Consider the following 18704-nt stretch of genomic DNA (forward strand, 5'->3'; position numbering starts at 1 on the left):
CAATCTACTAAACTGTGAAAATGATTTTTGTTGGAAAAACATTTCGATATTTCTTTTCTTAATTGCATAATCTTCATGTATTACACTAAATGGAGAAATACTACGAAAAAATATCTTGCATCTTGCATGGAATAAAACTCATTTAATTTTATTATAAAGACAGCATTACAGACGGAGGAGACAGGGATCTCTATATATACACATACATATATATACACGCATATATATACATATATATGCGTGTATATAATTTTCATGTATCTTTCTAATTCATAATTCATAATAGATAATTCATGTCAATTAAACTAGTAGATATTTCATAATTTGTAATTCATTGAACTAAGTACTAGCACTATGAAAGAACTATTCAAATGAAGAATGAGAATAATAGCTAAATTTCTATTTTTTCTTTTGATGCTATTTCAAGGTTTAAATGCACTATTGATATTTTTCAAGAAAATAATATAGAGTGTATGGTTAAAATCAAAGGTGAAAAATATGATCATCAAGAACACACATTCTACAATATCAAGCCATGGAAGATATGACCATAGTGGCAGTGGGATAGGATTGCCTCAGTTGGCTAAAGGCAAATGCATTGTTAGAGACTTACCAGTTTAGCCATATATGGACAGCTTTGCACAATAATCTAGCATCTAAAAATATTAAGATCAAATCTTTACATATTCTATAATTTTTTACCCTGATATTAAGGAGTTTAGGGTTTGAAGAAATTGAAGATCAATAAATGTAAATAGGGATTATTCTATAAAAATAAGTAAAAAAGACAAATGAAACTTTGAGACTTGCATGGTAGGGAGGATCTTTTTCTAAGTAATAAGAACACTGTGAGCAAAGTCTAAGAAATTGAGATATTTATGAGATGGGAGGAAGCTAATCTGAACAGAATGAGGCATTATCAGCAAGAATTTGGGAATGTTCCGAATACACTGACAAATGGTCAGATTATGGAAGAGCTTCAAAGTCTGTCAAAAGAAGTGACCTTACGACACCTGACGTTGAGAAATTGCAACATTTTTGAAAAGTAGAGTTGCATGATTAAAATGGCATTTGAGGTCCCTGTTAAACAAGGCACTGAAAAGATTAGAGAGGGAAGTGGACACAGTCAAATCACACAGGATGATGCCTTGATAGTCAAACTTAACATTATAAATTTCCATAAGAAAGATCAACTATGCACAGGGATGCAGGAGTAATTAAATATGGCACAAAAACCGATTCTATAAGTAGATTTGTTGCCTAAGATAACCCACCTATTACTTTATACCAAAATAAAGTTGATACTAAACCAAAGGAAGCAAATGTAACTCAAAGGGTATATTTCAAAATAAGATATCATGTATATATACAATTAAAACTAGTTACTTGGAAATCAATTAGCATCTGTTATTACAGTAGAAACTCATTAAACAAAAGTGACTCAAAGAAGTGAAGCGTTTAACTAACCAGTTATTCATCCTGATAAAACAGTTTATATTTTGTTTTTAAGTAATATAATCTACAAAGTCTCAGATTATGAGGAACATAATTTCTTCAAACTTTCACAAACACAAGAATGTTGAAATAACTAAAAATATTTTCAATACTTTCAAAAAGAATGTAGAAGTTAAAGGCCCAAACGATCTGTTTAATTCATGAATTACCATTCTCCTAAAAAGCAGGTATGTAAATTTTAAGATTTTAAAAAATCTTGAAAAGTAAAAATGGTCTGCAAAAATAGGTACTATCATATTAATGTAATTCATTGTTTCATGGGTCCTATATCACATTAGAGGTACTCTAGAAACAGTTTGTAGCTTTGTTAACAAAAAAATACAGTATCCACGGTTTTCAAAATAAATAAATAAGAGCAGTTCTTGGCTTATGCATTTTAGCAAAAAAAGAAAACAAAACAAAGGAAAACTACAAACAAACAGACACAGCCTAATAAAAGTAATACTACTTTTTAAATATTGTTTTTCTAATTTGATCAATATGTTTCTATAAGAATTCAATTGTGATTTATATTTTTTAGTTATTTCAGAACTTTATTTTAAAAATAAGAATCTCAAATATTTTCTTCCCGCATTTAATTAATATGACCACCTCAGAAATACAAAGACAACACATTTGTATTATATAAATGCCTTTGGATAATAACTCGTTATGCCTAAGTAATCATGTACATGGATCTAGGCAATAAATTTTCAAAGGTGATGAAAAAGAAACTATCTCTGTATTATTGTACATACATTAAATTATTTTTTCCATACTTAATCCCTAAAATAACATCAGAACTCACATATTTCTTCTGAGTACTGTTATTTTTTTAAAATATTTTCTTGGTATTTCTAAACAGTTAAGCTCATTATTTTAAAGAAATCATTTATAAACATTTATTGTATATAGTTAGTTATATACATCAACACAAAGGACAGAGACAGAGTAAATAGAAACTGACCTCGTTTACTGTGGCATAGTAGCTTTCATGCTTGAAAGTGGGTGAGTTGTCATTCCTGTCTCTCACCACTATTCGCACCTCATGGTAGATAATAGTGCCCACTTTTTTGTTGATGCACTGGACCTGCACCACAATGGAGTGTATGTTCATCGGTGGCTGCAATGTAGAAATTGCATCTTTTAAAACACTAATTAAAAACAAAGCTTCTCATTACTGTCAAAGTACTTATTCATTCAGAATTTTTCTATTCTTGTTTTTAAATTATAATAATCTAGAAAAAATGATCATTTTAAGGACAAGAGAGGATAATCATTATTAATTTATGGATTGATTTTGTATCTCAGTGTATGGACTTCAGGTAGCATTATGCTCATAGTCACTGGATGGCTGATGAATGCAACCACAGAATAAATGCTTAGAATTGATGGAATGAAATGAAGTTTGTCCCTCCAAAGACTAAAGAAGCAATAATATAAACTTTTAATTTTAAAAAGTGTTAATAAATCCTTAGAGAAGAGAGATTGTTTATCTTTTATGTTTATATATATTTTTGCTAGAATATTTTATGTTCATTGCTGATCAAATTTAAAATACTGATAAAAGATAAATTTCAAAATCAGGCCAACTAAACTTACCAATTCTATTCATTTAAATGCTTATTTTGCTAACCTTTCTCTCTCTAAATATGTACGTATTATAGATACATAGGCACACAGTGAATATCAGCCAATGCCTGTTAAGTATAGATTTACTATAGCATTTTGCTGCACTACGATGTTATTTGACAGCAATACTATACTTCATTGTACGCTTATAGCACAATGTATCCAAGTTGAAATGTACAATGAGCTGTTTCAGTCTATTATTTTTGTCATTCATTATAAAAACTACTTCAATATATATTATAAATAAGCATATGCTCCCTTGTCTAACAATTTTTATAATAAATTCCTTGAAAAGGAAAGGTATCATCAAAGGTGCACTTATTTATTCAAGTCCCATGGCTAAGAGCCTGCAGAGCAGGACTGCAAACCTACATTTATTTGACTCTAGAGTGAGAGTATTGAGCACTACAAAATATTTCTTTGTGATTTTTAACCCCTTTTGAGCTTATACAATTTTATCTCTAAATGTATCATTTTTGGCAGTGTCCTATCCTGACCACTCCATCTAAAAAATCTCATCTCCAGACCTCTCCTTTCAAATTTCTTCCTATTTTTCTTTATTGTATTTGTCATTCAAAATTTGGCTTATCATATACTTTATATATTTGTTTTGGTTCGTCTGCCTTCACTAGACTGGAAGCTTAATAAAACCTGTCTGTTATTTTATCATGATGGTATCCCTCTTCCCAGTAACCAGCCCTGTGCCTAAGACAGATGACCCAGAGTCAAACTGCTTGGCTTCCAGTTGCATAACCTACTAACTGTATGATCCAGGAAAAAGTACAAAGTATCTCTATGCTTCGTTTGTTCATCTATAAAAATAAGGCTAATGGTTACATCAATGAGAACTGTAAATACTACATGTGATCAGACTGTACTGGGCACATACTAAACACTTCATGGGTTAAATACATACTCTATTTATTAAAAAGCTAAATATCCAAAAGAATGAAAAAGTGAAATTTATAATTCATACAACATTTGTAAATGAGAAAAATCCTATAGAAACTACATCTAAACAGAAGGAGAACATTATTTAGTTTCAAGATTTTTTTTTTTTTTTTTGAGACAGAGTCTCACTCTGTCGCCAGGTGCTAGGCTGGAGTGCAGTGGCAAAATCTCGGCTCACTGCAACGTCTGTCTCCCATTTTCAAACAATTCTCCTGCCTCAGCCTCCTGAGTAGCTGGGACTACAGGCGTGTGCCACCACGTCCAGCTAATTTTTGTATTTTTTAGTACAGATGAGGTTTCACCATGTTGGCCAGGATGGTCTCGATCTCTTGACCTTGTGAACTGCCTGCCTCGGCCTCCCAAAGTGCTGGGATTACAGGCTTGAGCCACTGTGCCTGGCCGTTTCGAGATATTTTTTATGGCCAACAAAGAAAGTTGACATGAATTTGTATCTCTCTGAATAATAGTACATAGAAAGATTAAATTGAGTCATCATTAACATATGAAAAGAGGCCTAGAGTGAAATGACACATAGCTCTGTTTTCATATCTACTCAATTTTACTTTTAATCACTGACATAAATGAAGACATTAAAGTCATGTATAAAACCTGTAAATGCCACAAAGCTCAGAAGGATGTACAATACATTTAATGATAAAAGACATGGCTCAAAGCCATCTTAATAAGTCATAATAATGGGTTACAAATGGTAAACTTTTATAATAATAAGTATTACCCTATAATTTGTAATAGAAAAAAAGTCAATCACCCAAATGTAATAGATGGCTACAAATATTAATGTAAAAATTGTGCAATTTTGATAGCTAAAAGCTGATTTTACATGCCAGCACTATAAATAGGCTACTGGAACCACTAATGTGCACTGTACATTAATTAATAATGTCAGGTATTAATAATACAGGTAGATTATAACAGGCACCATTTTACAGGTGCATAGAGGAGAAATTTGAACACTTTTGACAATGTATAAAATTGGAGGATTTTAAGTTTAACAAGTTATGATTTGCCAAATATCTAAATGGTTGTTATGGAAACATCCATTAGTTTATTTATTATAGTTTTAGAGAGTAGAAATAAGAAAAATGGGTAAAAAAATATTTCAAAGATGTATCAAAATATCTCATGCAAATCAAATATATACACCTACTATGAGTGCATAAAAGTTTTTAAAAGCAACAGGGCATAGATTCTTATTAGTAGAACAGTATAGTTTATGTTAGAAATACATTTACACCTTCTCATTTCACCTTTCTTCCAATTACTATTCCTCTGCCATTGTGAGCTAACATGTTTGTAAGGCTTCAATTTCTTTTTTTTCACATTTATCTTTATATATACATATATACATACATATATATATATATATATATATATATATATATATGAACCAGGAGGAAAAAGTGGCAGAGAGCAAACTATTCCATAAAACAAGAGCCATCATTGAAAATACGCCGGTCTGAGAATAAAAAACCATTGAAAACGACTAGCTCTTAGAAGTTTCCGGGAAAGAATTTTAATTAGTCGACCTCCATGTTTACTACCAGCTTTCAAGTGTTTGCTCTAATAGAGTTAAAGGAGGTCCAGCATATTTTAATTGTAAATTAAAAACAAAATAAATATGCATACTATTTGCCCTTGGCACATCTCTTAGAAGACAATGAGGTGAATTATGCACTTTTAAAGTTATTTATCTTCCAATTATTGCAGGAGAGACCTATAAAAACATTCTATCTCAACTTCTAATTCTACATTGAGTGGTACCACGGGGACCAAAAGGTCACAGTCTTTTCCGAGAGAGGATCAAATGCACTGTGCACTGAGCCCTCACTTAGTCCTGCTAAGCACCCATAGATTAGATCTAACCAGGTGACCTGGAACTCTTGTCACTCTCAACTTTAGCTCCCAGTACAACTGTCAGTAGCATGGCTAGAGCTCAGAGGGCAATAAATTATAACCATAATAGATCACTCCGAAGGCAAAAATTCCCTGCAGCTAATATATAACACACAATGTAATTTGGTATTGGCATGGATTCTATTCTTCTGTATAAGAAGGTCACACAAAAAAATAAAAGTACAGTTCTACTAAGTTGATTAGCGGGAATTTAGGGACTCCAAAATACTTAAGAATGTGTTAGGGAAATTTTCGTTTATCTTTCATAACTGGTGGCAAAAGTAAGTCATGGTAGTTTGATCTTTTCTAATTTTGTTTCTTCATGAAACAAAAAAGAAAAAAAATGCTAGGTAGAAATGTGTTCATGTACTTATTTAAAACAATTAACATTCATATATACATAAACATGAAAACTATTCTTTCAAATTAAAAATAAGTGCTTAACACAATACTTGCATATTTGTGTATTAATGAACCAGTGTACAGGTTTCAATATGTATATCAGGAATTATATATATCAACAAGTAAAAGATAGTGTCATTAAAAAGGGGTTTCAGAGTGTGAAGAAAAAGAAATTTCCAACAACAATGTAAAAATTTTGTAATTCTAAGAAAGAAAAAAAACATTAAATAGGAATTTCTGTTATGAATTTCTCAATCATTTAGGATTCAACATGAAACATGAATTTTTATAAGAGATTTGTTGATGTAAGCAGCGTAGATTATAGCATAAATCTTTGATCTAATAATTTCTTTTCTAGAAACCAAATGATTTGGAAGTCTTAATTATTTGTGGGGCAAGGAACACATTTTTGGTGAGTCTATAGGAATTGATTTTGTTTTCCATAAAGTATAAGCAAAGTTTATCCAATCCTCACGAGTGAATTTTTTGTCATATTTCTATGTACTTACTACCTTCATAACATATTCTTCACTATTGCAAAAGTAATGTGGGAGACAGTGAAAAGAAATAAGACATCGTGTGTGTTATAAATAATTTTTAAATAAAAAAGCAAACATAAAGGTAGTGACTAGCCAGAGTTTTCAGTATCCTTCACAAATTAAATTTTCACAATGAATACTATAATATTTACAAGAAGACATTGCCTGAAAATAAAATATCAATTTAAAAATATAATTAGGCATATGTAACGGGTAGATACATTTGAAGATTTTTCAAAGTGAATTCTTAGGGGCATTCAGTCTATTTAATGATAGGTACTTGTTATATGAAAAGTTTAATGGGGGTAAGGATTAATCTGACATTGTCCTTGGACATTAATAGCAACTTTAAAAAAACTGATATGAGGTGAACATAAATAAAGGAAGTCAAAAACACTATTAGATAATATGGATTTTAGAACAAGGAATTGCATACCATTGTTATTAGAAAATAATTTATACAGAAACAGCATCTAAGATATATCTTAGCAGTAGATAAAATTTAATTGATAGCACTGGAGAATGGTGATTTCAAAATTTATGTTCAAAAGAACATCAGGGAAGGCATGGTAAGAAAATCTTTAATTATGGTTATGGGACAATAATTAGTTTTCTTATAGTTCATATGTTTCTAAATAAAAAAAAAATGATATAAACAGTATGCATCTCAAATCTAGGAAAACTCAAGAGCCAGATAGAAAACAGTTAGCAATGAAAAGCTATCTGCGGACAGAGCCTCTGTTTCAGATCACTGAATGTAGAATAGGTTGAATCAAGAAAGGTGACAGAACAGTTAGGTTATATGAGTGTTGACTAAGAGGTCTCGTACTAAAGTTATACTGATGGATGGAGATGCAAGATACAATGGGGAGATAAAACGGCTAAATTTAGCAGTTAAATGGACACTGGCCTGGACAGAGAAGTCAAGCTCTTTGCGTAGCTACCGAGTTAGAATCTGAAAGAAAAGAAGCTAAGGTAATTTGGTGTTGTTACGAACATAATTTCTCTCCTTTCAAAAGCTTTTAAAATTTTTCCCAGGATTTTGAGATAAGTATTATTGGACTGTACCTGAGTCACACTTTTGTTAATTATTGATATCATCGTGACCATTATTATCACATGCTCAATAGTGATGAGGGCATATTGGTCAGGTGAAATAATCATTTGGCATTTCAAAATTTTTATGTGATGCCCCTTTATTACTGAGACTCTTCGTGTTCCCCCAAAATATTACAGTTCAGTTGTTTTCTCTTTTGTGGCTTTTAATTGGTAATCTTTCTTCTTTTATTTTTGGATGCAGAATATTTATGTAACTTTAGTAAACCAAAACTAAAAACAAGAAATAAAAATAAATGATGACCATAAGGGAAAATCTCATGAACCAAGTTTTTAAAACTATAAAATAGTTTATAGTCATACAATCACATGTAAATACTTCCTAATTAAATACAAATATTTGAGAGTTGGGTATTTTTATGCTTGATTTTCACCCTTAGAAATTTTTATAAAGATCACGTTTATCAGCTTATTTTTAACACTTAATGTTAAAAATGTTTTTGGTTATATTGTTTGCTTTTAATTCTATTGCAGCCATAATTATTCAAATGTCCACCTTAAAAGACAGTTTATTGCCTCAATGAGCAAATGTAGAAAACATGATTTGGAACACCTTCTCTGGAAAATACATTTTTCTCTATCTGCTGCTAAAAAGATTGGTATAATTGGATATGGATCTATCATGGAGCCCTACCCCTTGCTTCCTGGCTATAGATGCAAGACAATGAGTATTTAATTACTACTTCTCTCAGAAATTTTAAAACAAAACAAAATACAGTGAATTTAAGCCATTTTTAATAGCCATTGCTTAAAACATTTATGGAGAACTGACGTGGCATGAACATAGAAAATACCTAAAGTCAAGAGCAAAACAAGGAAATGGAGTAAAATTACAGATGTATAATGGAATCTACTCTGCAGAAAGAAGAGTAGAGAATATACACATAGAAAGGTAGAAACTAGAGACCACATAGTCGAAGACCAAGCAGTTTTCCTCTCTCCCTGGTAAACTTACAATTTCCATAAAAGTAAATTATTTTTTATCTCTATACCATTGATATTATTAATACTCTCTCCCATTGATTTGGTATCACTTGAAGGCATTCTTGTGTTTTCCTTATAAGCCAAATAGCTTTGATTAAAATCAGAGTATTTTTAGAAAAGCATCATTACATGACAAAGATTCAGTGGAAAATTTTCTGTAAAATTTATTTCAAGAGCAATTTACCACTATGAAAAATTAAAGTTAATTATAGGCGAGTGATTATAACACAAGCTTTGGCAGTTGTTAGTAGGATCAAACTCAAATTGTTGGTTCTATTTTGTTATTCAGAGCAATCGTATATATACACATAAATATACATATATATGTATATATATACACACATAAATATACATATATATGTATATATATACACATTATACATACATTATACCTAGACTGGAGTGCAGTGGTGTGATCTCGGTTCACTGCAACCTCCACCTCCTAGGATCAAGTGATTATCCTGCCTCAGCTTCTAGATAGTTAGGATTACAGGGTGCCCACAACAATGCCTGGCTAATTTTTAGGTTTTTAGTGGAAACAGGCTTTCACCATGTTGGCCACACTGGTCTTGAACTCCTGACCTCAAGTGATCCACTGGCCTTGGCTTCTCAAAGTGCTGGGATTATAGGCGTGTGCCATCACACCCAGCCCATATTTTTTATTGTGATTCATTACATTGTAAAAGAACAACCAAAAACTTTGGGCGACAACCAAAAGAATTGCATTTCAAGTAAATGCCCTATATTTTAAAAGAAACTAATAATATTTTGGTATTTATAATAATATAGTTATTTAACAATAATGTATATTTTACCAATATGTAGTTTTTGGGAAACAACATTTTGTATTAATAAAATTTAAGACAATGTAATTAAATGTATATATTTACATATACTTATATCACAGTATTAGGTTATATTACATTAACAGTGGAGAGCATATTTACAAATATAACCTATATAAAAAGTGTGCACTCACATTTTTTCCAAATGAATTCTCTACTGTATTTTTGTAGAAAGTATTGTTAACTAGGATCACAGAGAAGCATACAAAAAAAAATCTTATTCTATATCAATGTAAATAATGTTAAAATAATTAAGTGAAACACACAACAGCTCTCCAAGTAGACTAAAATATTTTCAAGTATTTATATTCCTGTTTCATTTCAGAAATTACAATTATTTGGCAATATTGGTATGGAAGCATATAAGTACAGTATATGTGGAGGACCATTTAGTAAAATGGATATAACGTCCTATCTCAGTAATATAATGAAAGTAAATTAATTTCTCTCTATAAAGCAACCAAACAATTATACAAAGATGTGTGTACAAAAATGTTCACTACAGCATTTTTGTAATTATTAAAAACTGCAAGCAAACTTAACATCCAAGATAAGAGATTCATTTTTTAAAAATCTCTGATTTTCATCCAATAAACAACTATGAAGTTGATACAGATTATATAAATACATATTTGTTTGCATTATAATTTTAGATGTATTATAAATTTCATGGAAAAAATAGGCTGAAAGAATAATGAACAGTATAATTCAATTTAAATTAATAAGTATTATAAATATACATACCAACACACATAAAGGCATGAAATAAAATGTAGCAGGATAAATATTAAATGTTATTTTCCCTAAATAAAATTACCTTCATATATATGCTGATTTTCTGATATATTTATCATAAGCATATATTATTTTACAATTAAATGAGGCTGTAATTTCCAGTGATGATTAGATTTGGATTAAAAGCCTGGATTTATCTCACTAATTTTCTAGCAGTAATGGTCTATACGTCACATAAAGCAGATGGGCACTGGGTTAAGGATATTCAGAATAAAAGACTTTATGCTTTGATGAATGCATCCCTAAAAGCACTATGGCAGCAAGAAAACATAATTCACAAGAATTCAAAAAATTCATAGGTAATAAAGTACATAGTAAACTGTACTAAAGTAAGAGGCAAATTGAGATTTATTAAAGACTGCAAATTTTAGTCATGAAATAGTATAAAGTATCAACTACTCCATAACCTGTTGTAAAGTGGATCATAAACCCTGAGCAATGATGTGACACGATTCAGGTTCACTAAGCTGAGTGTCTGACATTTGGACTTCGTCAACTGAAAACTTGTGGGTAAGCATGTTTAGAGTTACTCTGAGTTTTCCCAGGTCCAGCACAATTACTGGTTACAATCCACTACCCCTTGCCCCTCTGCACTCAAGAAAGAGAGGTGCAAACAAGTGAGAACAAAGTTACTGTAGAGAGCTACTTAAGCCAATTACAGTTTTTTTTTTTTTAAACTTTTCCAGAAATGAAATATACAACAACTTTAGTAATTTAGCAATTTATTTTAAGGTAATGTCTCACTCTGCTGCCCAGGATGGAGTGCATTGGTGTGATCACGGTTCATTGTAGCCTCTATCCTCCAACCCCAAGCTCAGTGGATCTTCCCACCACAGTCTGCAGGTTAGTGGGACTTCAGGCATGTGTTACCATGGCTGGTTAGTTTTTAAGTTTTTTTGTTAAGACAGAGTCTTGCTCTATTGCTTAGGGTGGACTCAAACTCCTGGGCTCAGGCAGTTCTCCCCACTGGGCCTCCCAAAGTGCTGCATTACAGGTATGAGCCACCGCTGTGCCAAGCCCAATATAGATATTTTTAATGACAAAATATTTATGCTAGCTGAGAACTACTTGATTGGCACATTACCATGAAACTTTTGCTCTCTTTTTATTTTTGCAGCTGTGTAAGACATTTTCACAGCTTCACCCTTCAACCAATGCTTACTATTTGTAAAACCAAGCTCCTGTGAGCGCACCCACCAAACTCTACGTCTTCAAGCCAACAGCTGAGTGATACACTTGTACGTTACCATCACTGGAGAGAAATGGGTTACAGCCATGCTCATCCTACTTTGCCAAGGATACCACCTCTTTTTTCTAAGCACTCTAATTCTTCTTGTTCAGAAATCTAAAAAGCTTCCAGGATATTAAAGGGGAAGTATAATGGTTCTCCAAGACACAGACATTCCCTTCCTTTCTCATTCTTCTTTCAAAGAGTTAAAACAGGAACTGTTGTTGATATACTCAGGAAATAAACCCAAATTATATAAGGAAAATTCAAAATGATATATACACACACATAGACATTTAAATTATAATAAAGTTATATCATAGAAGCAAAGAAAAAAAAATCACTAACATCTCTATCCAGAACTCTGCCAGTGCTGTTCAGGAAAAGCATTTGCTTAACAGGATCCATCAACACCCAGTAATCCACATTGTCCTTTAAAGAAAGTTCTATGGTGGGGTCTGGTCCTCCAGCAGTCCCTTTGATTAGCATGTTGTCCACCAGAATTGTACCTGCAAACCAAAGAAAGTTATTTGAAAACATACTCTACTCATATGAATTCTTTAGCAAAGACCATGCTCTTAAACCGTGGCTGGCTATCAGTTCTAAATTAGAAAATACTCAACTGTATATCTAGCATAAGACAGAAAATAGTATTTGCCAAAAAGCCAAAATATCTGCATTATTTATAAATATTTTTGGATAAAGGTAGAAGGCAAAGATTGAAACACAGTGAGTTCCATCATCCATTTTCTATTTCCCACTAACAACATAAATCTGTTCCCCCCATCTATTACTTTTCACAGGAGTTATCATTGAATTTTATCTCGAACAAAAGGAAATGCCTGTAATAACAGAGTCTGACGCCTCAATTCATTCTGTAAGACCTCTGACGTGAAAAATAAGATATTTTGAAACTAAAAAAGGAAGAGGAAAGAACAGAGATTTTAAAAAGTGGCTGAGTCTCCATGGTGAGAACCGCTTCGTTTTATCTTAGAGCAAATACATAAAACATAAACCTTGATATGTAAGACAAAACTAGTGTGCAGAAATGCAATAGAAGCCATTCTTCTTTAAGACACGTCTGGGCTACTCCATTAGAACAATGCACTATGCCAAAGTAACATTTCAGTGCTTGCTTTCTTATTATTTTTTACAGCAATCTGAATTGTAGACAGTTTTTGAATAAGAGTTTAAAAGATTATACCTCTAACCCTTTCTACTCTGTTAAAGATACCACGGATTTTACTTGCTCCATGCAAACAGCATGGCACGGATGCAACTCGAATCCCATTTATCCCTCACAGAGCAATGATATCTTTGCCAAACAATAACGTTCCATGGCTTAGAGCAATCATTTTCAACTGATCCATTTTATGAAACTTACAGATATAGAAGAGATGCAGCTATGCAAATGTAAATGTAGCCTCCAAAAAACACTAGAATAAATGGCAAATATTGAGAGAAACCATTGCCTTAGGATAACACACAAGAATATATAGAGAATGAATATAAATCTGGCTTGAAAAATATAATGAAAAATGTATCCGTTGTGTTACTTAAGGCATGAAATTGGCCTAAATGTTATGACATTGCATAATTAAAAAAAGTGGAAGGCTCTTTAAAATATTTTCTCAGTACTTTAATAAGAACTAAAATTACCTATAATATTTATTTATCATACTATTACAACAGGTCTTTATCTGTCGAAGAAATGTTGGAAAGAATGATGAATCTTTTATAACAAGCCCCCATAATGTTTAAACACAAATGTCTCACATATACATACTTTTCTAAATGGCAAAATTCTTTTCTACTTTTTCCACATACTAGGATATAATTATATGAATATTGAGTGGAATGAGTATTTTTATTTTTGACTGAAGTAGTAAATAGAGAACCTACATACAATACACTCCAAAGTATAGATCAGATATTGATAACATGTTATTGCCTATAAATGTGTTTAAGAATATATACATTCAAGGCCCCAGTACATACTAATTTATAAATACTTCACACAACTCACCATAAAAAGTTATTAGATTTATATGTCAATGTAGAATTGAGAAACTGAAAGAGAATTCATTTTCTGATTAACAAAAAATATATATACAATAGGCAGGTCAATTAACATTAATACCTTGACTCAATAGTGTTTAAGAGTAGCTACTGCAAATCTTCTGATTGTGTGTGTGTGTGTGTGTGTGTGTGTGTGTGTGTGTGTGTGTGTGTAGTATACTCCAAGCAGATAGGTTAAGTGAAGGAACCATTGAACTCTCTTTACAAAACAGTTTATAAACAGATCAAGTTTTAATGGCAACTATTAAGTGGTGAAACAAAAACACTATTTGGATTTATATTTCATTTCATGATTTTTTTAATTTTCATGGGAACGATCTTAATGGTTTTCATGGTTTCAGCTCACCTCTGTGTTCATCAATGACTGAAACTCAACAATAAGTCTTTCTGCTATTGGTGTGTTGAAAAGAGAGTTTTATTTGCTTGCCTGCTTTCCCTTTTAGAATCGTCCATTTGTATTGCCAAAAAGAAAAAAAAAAGTAGCCTTTAAATTTTCATATGCCATCTTGCTTTAAGCCAAAAGTTCAGGGGAGAGAAAAGAGAGCCTATCTTAAGCAGACATGATACAAGGAGCAAGATACATATTAAAAAAAAAAATTAACTTAAGTTTTCACTCTGAATTGCCTGAACAACTGTGCCCATACCCCTCTCCTCAGAAAAATATGTGACACCCAAGCTAATGTAAGCACTGAGCCAGAAACTCCTGTCTCTCTCTATCCAGCAGTGGAGACTGTATCTTACTACACATCCTAAGATTTTGAGATCTGAACAACTAGTGTTCTAGATGATATTGGCAAATAGCTAAACACCAGAATACTCTAGGTATATTGGGATAATGTGCTTCCTTACCTCCTTCGTTATTTTGCAAGCTTCCCTTTTTGCCAATAAACCTTTTGTTTAACATATTTCATGTGACATTTTAATGTATTCCCTTCCTTGACTTCATTTTAAATACAACAATACACATAACTTAAAAATAAAAAGATGGGAGGCATGACACGACACTAAGTAAGAAAGCTGGATGGTTGTCTTAATGCCAGCTGGAACAAGCAATGTTTAGTAGTGGTTAAGAGACATATTTAACAACAATAAAGGGATCAACAGGTGTAATCCTGAATAGACCTGCTTTCCAGAATAGGTAGTATCCAAGATGGGATTCCCCTTACATGAAATTTTCCTTTCATCATAATAAAAATGGTAGCAATCCCAAAAAAGGAATGACATTTAGTTTGATACTCATATAAAAGAAGTTAATGGAATGGATAGGCTTAGAATCCAATCCATAATCTACCATTTACCTGCTATGTGAAAATGGATAGATTACTTAACCTCATTTGCCCTCAATTTTTCTCTTCTATAAAACGAATACTGTCATAGAAAAGGCATTTCTACTATGATACTATATGTATGTTCCTGAAAAAGACTTGTATGCTTGTATTTAGAACACTAATAAAAATCAAAACAATACCAATCATGATACACAATATTAGCACAGTTAAATATTTACTGATATTTTCAACATATTTCTCAGCCAGTCTTTTACAGCTATAAATATTTGGATTTGTGCTTCTTCCTTCAAGAAATAGGTAATGAGGGCCATCTACCTCTAGAGACATTTTTTATAAAAATGGGAAACTTTGGCCAGGAGTGGTGGCTCACACCTGTAATCCCAGCACTTTGGGAGGCAGAGGCAGGCAGATCACAAGGTCAGGAGATGGAGACCATCCTGGCTATCATGGTGAAATCCCATCTCTACTAAAAATTACAAAAAAAAAAAAAAAAATAGCCATGCGTGGTGGCATGTGCCTGTAGCCCCAGCTACTCTGGAGGCTGAGGCAGGAGAATCGCTTGAACCCAGGTGGTGGAGATTGCAGTGAGCCACGATCATGCCACTGCACTACAGCTTGGGCGACAGAGTGAGGCTCTGTCTTAAAAAAAAAAAAAAAAAAAAAAAAAAAAAAGTCAGTTTTTATTTCACCTCTTTATTTACCTATTGATTCAGATAAATAAATAACTTTGTCGCTTCTTATGTACTTCCTGATTCTCTAGAGAGATTAATATTTTATACACGACAGGAGTCCATGTAACTGCTAATACAGACTTATACCAAATACGGGTTTTTCAATAGATTTTTCATTTTCTCTTAAGATCTTCTTACATTGCTAATACCTTTTTTAATTGTGAAAAGAAGCTTATTCAGACTATATCAAAGCATAAATAACAAATTTATGAATAAACTAAAAAAAAGTTATAAAAAAAACTTCCTCATTTTAGCAACTTTATTCTTCTATTTACCAATTGTGTATAATGTAATTTACATCAAAGAAGAGCCTACTGGTTTGCTCTGATGATTAAATTAGATAACTCTCCTGAGTGCTGACTATAGTTCCTGGTACAAGTAATAATTTTTAAATGAAACTATGATTATTGTTGTTGCTGTTATTAACACCATTTTGGAAGAAAATCATTTTTGGCTAAAAATAGCTTTCTGTCACAGAAGCCTTACAACTAAGTCTACTCCTCATTTCACAAACTAGGGCCAGGTTTGGTCAACACATTAGTGTAGTAAGAAGTCTGGAAGAATTTAGACAAATTCAAAAGACTTAAATCCACAGTAATCAATATTGGAAATCAGAAGGTAAGAGGGAATTTGTCTTTGAGATGTAACTGTAAAGAAGCCCCCATACCTCTAATGGCCAGTTCTTTTTATGCTATATTCCAACTGACAGGCGACCCATCCAGGCCTGCTATATCACCAGAGTGACCACCATTCTTCCCACTTTCTCACCTCTGTCTTGAATTTTCTCATAGCAACCAAATAGATTTAATGGCAGGAAAAGGGCTTATTCAATAAATCATACTAGTAGTGATCTTTATATAGAATACTTTTTGCTCATTCCCAGTATAATGCTTGGTTTTATTAGGAAATATATACATGTAACACACACACACACGTACATATACAGTTGGCTCTCCATATGCATGAGATTCTAATCCATGCATTTAATCAATGAGGGATCAAGTATATTTAGGAACATAATAGATGGTTGTGTCTTTACTAAACATGTACAGACTTTTTCTCATCATTATTCCTAAACAATACAGTATAACAGCTTTCATTGCATTTACATTTTATTAGGTATTGTAAGTAATCTAGAGATGATTTAAGTATAGTTATACAGGTTGTTTAATGATAGCAATATATCCTAAGAAACATGTTTGTAGGCAATTTTGTCATGGTACGAATATCATAGAGTGTACTTACATAAACCTAGATGTATATTGCACTACACACCTAGTTTATGCGGTGCAGCATATTACTTCTAGGCTACAAACCTGCACAGCATGTTACTGTACTGAATATTGTAGGTGATTGTAATAGAATGGTATTTGTGTATCTAAACATAGTTATACACAGAAAACATACAGTAAAAATACAGCATTATAATCTCATGGAACCGCCATCATTTATGGGATTTGTCATTGACCAAAATGTAGTTATGCTACACATCACTGTATTTAGGATAATGCAAATGGGTTATATGAAACTACTATGACATTTTACGTAAGGGACTTTAGTGTCCATGGATTTGGGTGTCCTTGGGAGGAAAGGAGAATACTGGAACCAATTCCCCGTGGATACCAAGAAACAACTCTCTCTATATATATATTATGGAAAATACAATACACACAAACCTATACACACAGAGAGGGTGGGGGGAGCCATATAAATCATATTTTGATATTCAATGTTTTTCTGGAAAAGTTATTTACTTCTTTAAATAGATACTTACAATACAAATGAATTACTCTCTAAAATAGCTGGGGAGGTGGCTGTGGTGGGTTGATAGGGGGTGCGTTGCTTTTCTAATTAACCTAACTCTATGAAGTTGAGAGAGTAAGCTCTGTAGGGAGAAGGAGTAATTGACTGCTTGGGTTCATTCCAAACATTGCAATAAGAGGAAATCACTCTGCGCAAAGAACCTACTACTTGGTGCTCTTAAACAGTTAATTATTCAAAGACATTAAACAATATGGATGGCATAAAATTTTCCCAGCGATCTTTATTTAGTTTGAGACAGCTAGAAGAATCTTTAGTTGTATCATATAACCAGAAGCATATACTGCTTTCTCTTGCAGGTAAATTCTTGCAAACAAAAAACAAAAAATTAAAGCTCCCCAAAGTACATTCTTAAAAAATTAAAAGATAAAAAGTGAAATTTTAACAAACATGGTTTCCCGGTGAGGTTCAGTGGTAAACAAAGCCATTATGCAGTTGGTATTGAGTAAAACCTATACTCTAAGACACCAGGCTAAAATATGACACTTTCATTCTCAAATACTCTTTTTTAATCAAAAATTTCTGGCACCTTTCTGGAAGTAGTATCTCTCTTCTTTGACTTTTCACACTTTTTCTTCCAATTACATAAACTAAATTTCAGCTATGTATATGTACATATTGTATCTAGATAACTACTTGGAAAACTCTAGCATGGCAAGAAATATGTAATGTGTGTGTCTAGCAACTTTATAATGACAGTACAAATTTTGGTTGAGCTGAGGCACGTACATTACACATTTTGGTGTAGAATTTATATTTATTTTGTTCATATGCCACTTATACAAAAAAATGAATCACAAAATTTTAGGAGGAAACTTAGCATCCCTTTATACATACATACATACATATATATACACACACACACACACACACACACACACACA

General features: G+C 32.2%; 1 protein-coding gene across 10 annotated transcripts in view; it reads right to left on the reverse strand.

Moving 5' to 3' along the window:
- The window catches only part of PCDH15 (protocadherin related 15), an 819037-nt gene that overhangs the window by 520946 nt on the left and 279387 nt on the right, over positions 1-18704 (reverse strand). For all 10 annotated transcript variants that reach the window (XM_032245634.1, XM_032245633.1, XM_032245636.1 and 7 more), the window contains 2 exons: positions 12249-12409; positions 2462-2617 (listed from right to left, as the gene is read on the reverse strand). In XM_032245634.1, the coding sequence (XP_032101525.1) occupies positions 2462-2617; positions 12249-12409 (317 nt within the window). The remainder of the gene's footprint in view (positions 1-2461; positions 2618-12248; positions 12410-18704) is intronic.

Source organism: Sapajus apella, unplaced genomic scaffold (genome assembly GCF_009761245.1).
Source record: "Sapajus apella isolate SASKATOON/1434 unplaced genomic scaffold, GSC_monkey_1.0 scaffold58, whole genome shotgun sequence".
NCBI classification, from domain to species: Eukaryota; Metazoa; Chordata; class Mammalia; order Primates; family Cebidae; genus Sapajus; species Sapajus apella.